Raw genomic sequence first — 7,256 nt, 5'->3', positions numbered from 1 at the left:
ATCGTCCATCGTCGTCGTCGTCGTCCGTCGTCGTCGTCGTCGTCCGTCGTCGTCGTCGTCCGTCGTCGTCGTCGTCCGTCGTCGTCGTCGTCCGTCGTCGTCGTCGTCGTCCATCGTCGTCGTCGTCCATCGTCGTCGTCGTCGTCGTCCATCGTCGTCATCGTCGTCCATCGTCGTCGTCATCACACATCATCGCCATCACACATTGCTGCCGTCGCATTCTCCTCTTTACTCTCATGTCATCGCTATCTTCATCCTCGTCTCATCTTTGTTCGCCATGGTGTCATCGCCGCCTACCCAACCTATCACCATTGTGTCATCGCCGCCTACCCATCCTATCACCATTGTCTATTCTCTTACTATCCTCATGCCCATTCCCACCGTCGTATACTCGTCCCCTCTAAACCCTGATCGTACTATCGTGGCCGTCCCATCATTCTTCGCCTTGCGGCGACGAAGTTGGCTTATCGTTATCCGCCATCATATGCTCACCGTTTTTATCATAACCCGTGTTCCAACCACATGGAAGCATGTTCACACGGCTCTCTCCTGTTGGCACGTCAAACTGCCCTTTCCCTAGGTCAGGTAGGTAAGGCAAGTAGGGACTGTCTCATTACTGCTGTTTCCTGACCTGGCTGTCATTGACGCACAGAGAACCCTTCCTACATGTATCTAAAGTCTTTCGATGCCCAACACATTCGTTTCTTATGAACCTGTGGATGTGTTCCGCGTCGTTCACACAGCGCTTTACCATGCGTCGTTATTTGCCCATCGCGTGAGCTCCTCGGCTAATGTACTATACACGAGACGCAATGGTGGACGCACTAAATACCACCCACCAGAACTGACACATGCGGGCGCTTACTTGGGCACCTGCTCGTCACTCTCTACTACGTGAGCAAGTTCAGACCACTCCTTCGCGATCGCGGTCTTTGTCACACTGACCCTCTCAGAGCATAAGGAGGACGGAAGCTTGAGGTCTACATGTCTGCGCTACCTTATACGTATGGCGCGCGCAGTTTGAGGGACGAGAAGAGACTGACTGCGAACACAGCATCGTGTCCTGGTGCGTACTCGGGCGCCGTTGATATCCTGTGCTGAAAGGAAGGATACCACGCTTAAGCTGGAATGCTTAGCTCCTGGTCAGGAGGGTGGATTTGCAGATCTGACCGTACATATTCGACCATGTACAACGTGTGGCTGGGAAATGGCATTCAAGTCACAGGAGATGTGTTACTGAGATCAATTGATCTCGGCTCTCACAAAGATGCTTGCAACTTGTGTTCATGCTGCAAAGGACACTTCATGCGTGCCCGTTCTCAAAGGCTTTGGGATAGCATGGTAACCAAGCACTTATGGTAAAGAGAGGCATAAGAGAGGCATATGTTGACGTTCGAAATGGCCATCACTTATCGCCTGCTCCTCCTGCGCATGAAGCTACGATGGGCATGGCTAGCATGTGATCAGCTGACTCTGGCTCGACTGGGCGGTTTGGCGAGCAGAAAGCTATGTCGCTCTAGCTGGTCACCGTGACAAGGACACGCAAGAAGCACGACGGCAGATATGAGAGAGAGAGAGACAGAGATCGTAGGTCCTTGATGCGCATGACTGCTTAGATCAGCTACGCGAGCTTGTCTTCCAGCAGATGAAGGCAGCACACAACCTCGAAAGTCGAAGCTGCACGCAGAGGCTTCATTCTCGCGGTGGCAGTCAGGGATCTCAAGTCGCAGGCGCTGTGCTGAATGCAAACTTAAGAGACATAGGAGGTAGTTCCTTGTATCCTTTCCTCGTAGCGCGAAAACGAAGCCTCTGATATAGACCCGCACGGCTGGGGTCATCGACGTGCCCATCGCCTAGTCAGGATCTGGTGGATTTGAGGATAGCAGTGTTTGATCGAGCTGGAGCAGGGCGCTTCCTTGAGCCGGGTAGTGTTGTAGCAACGGGGACGGCGTGTGTGGTTTTTCTTTCTTTTCTCTTTTCTTTTCTTTTCTTTTCTTTTCTTTTCTTTTCCTCTATTTTCTTTTCCTTTCTTTCCTCTTTTCTTTTCTTTTTCGTTTTTTCTCTTCTTTTCTGGTTTTTCTTCTGTTTTCTTTCTTCGCCACCAGTTCATAAACGGACTGAAAGTTCGGCCCACCATGGATATAGTCTTTGAAATGCTAGACTTATACTTTGGCCTCCTGTGAGATGGAGTAAAAGTGGTTATAACTGTTCGGAGTAGTGCCAGTCAAAATGTTCAAAATGGTAACAATAGCCAATGTTGTTTCAAAGGGACCCTTCGAGAACGAATACATGTAAGTCGTCGCCCCATATTTATATCCTGAGGTGGGGTTCCGAAAATGACATCTGCATCCAGAGGAGACAAGTCCATCCATCGACTTGCGACCCTGATCGGGCGCCTGCAGCAACAACAACGACTACCACGAACTTTACTGGCCCCATAGTCCCACAGGCAGACAGACACCAACAAGACCGATGATACTCCCACAAAGCGACTCGTCCGAGGCTCTTCTGTAAGCACAATCGTGAGGATTGGCCTTTCCATCCAGTGGCCATTGAAGTGCGTTTGCAGCAGGGCAGATCAATCTCCGAGTCAACGAGGCAAGCCTGAAAGAGCCAGCCAGCCAGACACTTCATCGAAGCGCACGGAGCGCGCATATCACTGCGTCAGGCGCGACCATTGGGAATGCTGATCATCGTCAGCGCGGTCGGCTAGGCCGATCGGCATGCTGGTCTTATGAGGCATTTCATCTTGGATATCCAGTATTCTGTGTTGTCGCGGGCGGTAGGATACGAGGTATGCCTGTTCACGACTCGGTTTCGTCGCGGTCTTTGGCATACAACTCAAGAATTCTGGTTCGTCCTTGGATAAACGATGCGAATGTCAGTAGTTCTTACCTAGCCCACGTAAAGCAAGAAAAACCGTCAACAGGAAAAATACACCTATTGATTGTGCATGATACATCGCTTTTGAATGCATCGCTCCAGCCGCTTGCTGCTAGACGCATATCTATGTACTACTTGTACACCTTGAGTATGCGATATGGCAGTTCCATACCGCTCTGCTCGCAAATGGGACTGCTCTAATAGCGTCAGCTACAGCCCGTTGGTAATTCTGCAGCATGACCAAAGTCGAGCGAGCTAAGCTGCTTGAGCAGTGCGGGTAGCTCTGCTGATGCTGATGAGTCCGCCTGGGATCGAGTCTGCCGAGAATTCCTACTTGCTCGGGAAAGTTGATTTACCAGCCTCCTTGCAAGCATTGATAGCACCGTGAAGTCCGAAGGCGTTCGGTATACCTTCGATGCGATGAGTTGAGTTGATATTCTTGACCAGAGTGATCTGGAAGCAGGTGGCAGAACCTTGTCGTGAGATGATGGTGCTGTATGCGAGAAAGTACTCCCAAATCTGTCAATTTCGTCAGCTGTGCTCATTTGTCTTGGCACGAGATGTGTATTTTATGCTTACTCTGTACCATCGCACACCATACTTGCCGACAACCTTATCTTTGTTGCCAATCCAGTTTCTGTACCATCTCCAGAGCGTGGCAGAGTAGTGCACACCGACCGTGTCAATGCCCTTGACTTCGAATCCAGCACCCTCGAGCTTATCGACGACAAAGCCGAGAGGAGTGGAAGCGTCAGCGCCAGGAAAGATGTACTTGTTCATGAACAAACCCCAGATAAGATCCTCGTATTGCCAGGCCTTGCGAAGGCCAGCAATCTGCAGGAAAAATACACCATCGTCGTCCAGCATGTTGTAGACTTGGGAAAGGAAACTGCCAAAGTAGCGGACACCGACGTGCTCAGCCATCTCAAGGCAAGTGATCTTGTCGTAGCCGCCTTCTGGGACAGGGATGTCACGATAGTCCATGCAGAGGATGCGGGATTGCTCTTCGGGGATGCCGAGCTTGCGCATACCATTGTTGCCCCATGCTGTCTGGTTACGACCAAGAGTGATACCAGTGACGTTGGCGCCGTAGTTTGCAGATGCAAATTTGGCGAGAGTACCCCAGCCACAGCCAATATCGAGCATCTTCTCGCCCTGCTTGAGTCCGATCTTCTCGCACACGAGACCAAGCTTGTTATCTTGCAGCTGTTCAAGGCTCTCCTCCTTGTTGATGTCGGAAATGATGCCAGAAGTGTAGATCATGCGCGGACCCAGGAACCAGCCGTAGAAGTCATCGCCACGATCGTAGTGGTCTCGGACTTGCTCCTCGTCCTGCGAACGAGTGTGCATGATCACCTCGGGCATCATGCCAGTCAAGAAGAACCAGAACAGGCTCAAGGTGAAGCGGAAGTTGGCCCAGTCGTGTCTGTATTCCATGATCTCCAGACAATCGCCATTGAAGTCTACCTTTTCGTCAAAGTACATCTCATGGAACGTCTCCATGGGAATTTTGTTCTTGCCACGATACTTTCTCTTATCCTCTTGGCTCTTGAATGTGAGGTATTGCTCGATCGGAGCGCCAGGCAGCTTGGCCTTTTCGTTGAGACGCGGCGACATGGCGGAGGCGATCGTCCAGAAGGCCATGAGGATGGGGATAGCGGTTAGGATGGCGAAGAAGACCCAAGTGATCAGACCGCCGTTCACTTGATAGGCAAAGTAGGCGGGAATCCCGGCGAGCAGGGTGAAGAGGAAGGCATTGTTGAACGTCTCGCTGCCGGGTCCATCAGCAGGCAGAGGAGCATTTTTGATGGCGGGATACTACAGAGAGATGTGCGTGTCAGTGGCGATGGATATGGGGAACAGTGCAGGTTAGTAGAGATGGAGAGATAGAGGAGAGGAGAGCAGCATACAGCAGTAGTGCGGACACCGTAATTCTGAGCTTCAGGGACGGGTGTGGGAGCTTTGGGGGTGTGGATGAACTCGAATTCGTCTTCGGCCTGCGAGTGGCCGGGCTGCTGACTGGCCGGCAGGTCGTTGATGGCTTGTCTCGACGCCATCGCGACTTGCTGTCGGCGGAGAGCGGAGCGGAGCGGGGCGGTGATGGAAGAGTCAAGAAGGGAACATGAACAGAGCAGCAGCAGCAGCAGCGATATTTGTTCAGGCAGCTCCACTGACTTTTGATACTTGTGGACCCTGGTCAAGCCCGACGCGTAACTCAAAACCACCCTTGCACCGGACCCACTCCCACTTTCACCTCCAATGGCAAGCTTGGCTTGGCAAGAACGACCAAGACGCGTCGACCACCAGTATTTAGATTTCACAACTTCGACCTCAACATCAACATCAACATCAACATCAACATCCACATCCACATCCACATCCTCATTCACACCCTCTCACAGCTCCGCCCGCACTCCAGCTTCCTCCATCTTCTCCAGCTTCACGTTCAACCGGTCCCACATCCCCTCGACTCCCATATCTGCTCTCCCGCTACAACATCAACACGTCAGCAATTGCACCATCAGTCAGGCGTGGAACAGAAATCTTACTCGAACTTGTCTATGACAGTCGCTTCCGTCTGTCCCTCGCTCCTATTCGGGTTCCGGAATATGATGTTCCGCTTCTGTTGCATTGTCAGCGACATGTAGCACGATACGATGCTGCCTTCGTGAATGCGAGTGACGTACCAATCCCAAGCTCAAGTGTATAGCCGGCGGGTTCTTCTCAAACTTCGCCTCTGCTCTCTCCCCTTGAATTAATGAAAAGATGTTCTGCGCTACCACCTTGGCCTGAGCAGCGCCTGGTCGAGCTGCCTTTTGGAGTCCCGTATCCGCTATATCGCCAACAGCGAAAATGTGCGAATATGCCTCATCTTGTAGTTGGAGACTAGGTCTAACCCGAAGAAAGCCATTGGCAGGATTTACTAACTCAGCTTCGGCGGAATCAGACGAAGCTGCCAGTCCCGCAACCAGCTGGTTATTCGGCTTCTGTCCCGTAGCAAGAATCACAAAGTCGCCCTCAATCTCGTCTCCATTGAGGAGCTCGACGACCATTCGATTCCCGTCGTTTGCAAATCCTCCAGCAGGAACTTTTGCTCGCGTCTTCGTAATTAGCCGAATGCCCTTTTCTTCAAACGCCTCGGCAAGGATAGCATGCAGCTTCGGTTCGAAAAGCTGCATGAGCCTATCTCTCGAATGCACGACTGTGACCTCCTTCCCACTCGGATACAGCTCCTTGAGATCTAGGGCCATTTGCACACCTACAGCTCCACCTCCAACAATCACGATCTTCTGTGATTTACGCAGCTGATCTTGATAACTCTGCAAGTACGAAATTGAGGAGGCGGCATCGTCATGAGGCATCATCGAAGGAGCAGCGAGCTGTGTTCCAGTTGCGAGCACCAGGTAGTCGTAAGGTACACTATTAGAGTCCTCGAAACTGGTGCTGATTTGAACATGCTTGGGATGCACATGCTCTACTCGAGATGTGATGACTCTGTGTGGGGAATCAGGAGGAAAAAGGCCCGTATATGGTATAAACGCCTTGTGTTCATGTCCGGAGAGGATAGAGAAGCGTGGCTATTCACAGCGTATGATCAGCATGATGAGTGAGATGTCCAAATTGAGTCAGGTCAAGTACCGACAAATGTGAAGATATGATTGAAATGCGTATGTGCTTCAATCAGCAGAATGCGATGTGTTGATGCGGGCAGGATGCTCATGAGCTCTCGACATGTATTCTGTGAAGTCGCGTTAATCTACTGTCTTAATGTAGGTACCGATGGAGCAAGGAAGGTCGGGAAGGGAAGTGAAAAGCTTACAAGGCCCACATATGAGCCACCAACAACGACAACATTTCTCAAAGCAGAAGCCATATTGATGTACAAAAATAGTGCAGAAGTGACGATCAGTGCAAACAGCATACGAAGATTGGGGAAAAAGATGATCTGATAAGAGCAGCAGTAGCACCAAGTGAAGTATATGCAGCAGTAAGGTATTAATTACTAAGAAGAGAGTGGAATTAAAGCCGATCCCGGCGAGTGTCGGAGTATATGACTTATCCACCCATGTCAATACCTGACCTCCTAATTCAACTCCCGTCGTCGTCGTCATATGACCTATTCTTTTCCCATCCACATCATTCCGGCCGGGTCAACGTAGGTCCTGAACTGCCATTTTTTCCTTCCGATCGAAATGTATATATATCTATATATATACACAATCAACCGGAGGTAACCCTGTCGACCTACATAACCCCATCTACCGGGCATGCAAACCAGTCAAATCCGATGTACATCGGAACAGCAGCTGACCATGATCGTTGGTAAGGGCACTGGTGCAATCATAAGTCGCATCCCGAGCTACAACACAACT

General features: G+C 50.9%; 2 protein-coding genes across 2 annotated transcripts; both read right to left on the bottom strand.

The window, feature by feature from the left end:
* Positions 1-2,952: 2,952 nt before the first annotated feature.
* Positions 2,953-5,037, bottom strand: SEPMUDRAFT_71430 (cyclopropane-fatty-acyl-phospholipid synthase). Its single transcript, XM_016909938.1, has 3 exons — positions 4,794-5,037; positions 3,463-4,701; positions 2,953-3,402 (listed from the first exon to the last, which is right to left on the bottom strand). The coding sequence occupies exons 1-3, from the start codon at positions 4,938-4,940 to the stop codon at positions 3,214-3,216; spliced, it is 1,575 nt and encodes a 524-aa protein (XP_016758348.1). The 5' UTR covers positions 4,941-5,037; the 3' UTR covers positions 2,953-3,213.
* Positions 5,038-5,054: 17 nt separating this feature from the next.
* Positions 5,055-6,800, bottom strand: SEPMUDRAFT_151220 (amid-like NADH oxidoreductase). The gene is made up of 5 exons (XM_016906678.1): positions 6,704-6,800; positions 6,527-6,622; positions 5,571-6,461; positions 5,433-5,506; positions 5,055-5,373 (listed from the first exon to the last, which is right to left on the bottom strand). Exons 1-5 carry the CDS (start codon positions 6,755-6,757, stop codon positions 5,280-5,282), a joined length of 1,209 nt encoding a protein of 402 aa, XP_016758347.1. The 5' UTR covers positions 6,758-6,800; the 3' UTR covers positions 5,055-5,279.
* Between the last annotated feature and the right edge of the window lie 456 nt (positions 6,801-7,256).

This window comes from Sphaerulina musiva, assembly GCF_000320565.1.
Source record: "Sphaerulina musiva SO2202 unplaced genomic scaffold SEPMUscaffold_9, whole genome shotgun sequence".
NCBI classification, from domain to species: domain Eukaryota; kingdom Fungi; phylum Ascomycota; class Dothideomycetes; order Mycosphaerellales; family Mycosphaerellaceae; genus Sphaerulina; species Sphaerulina musiva.
Note: the sequence above shows the minus strand (reverse complement) of the source record. Positions and strands in the feature narration are given on the sequence as shown.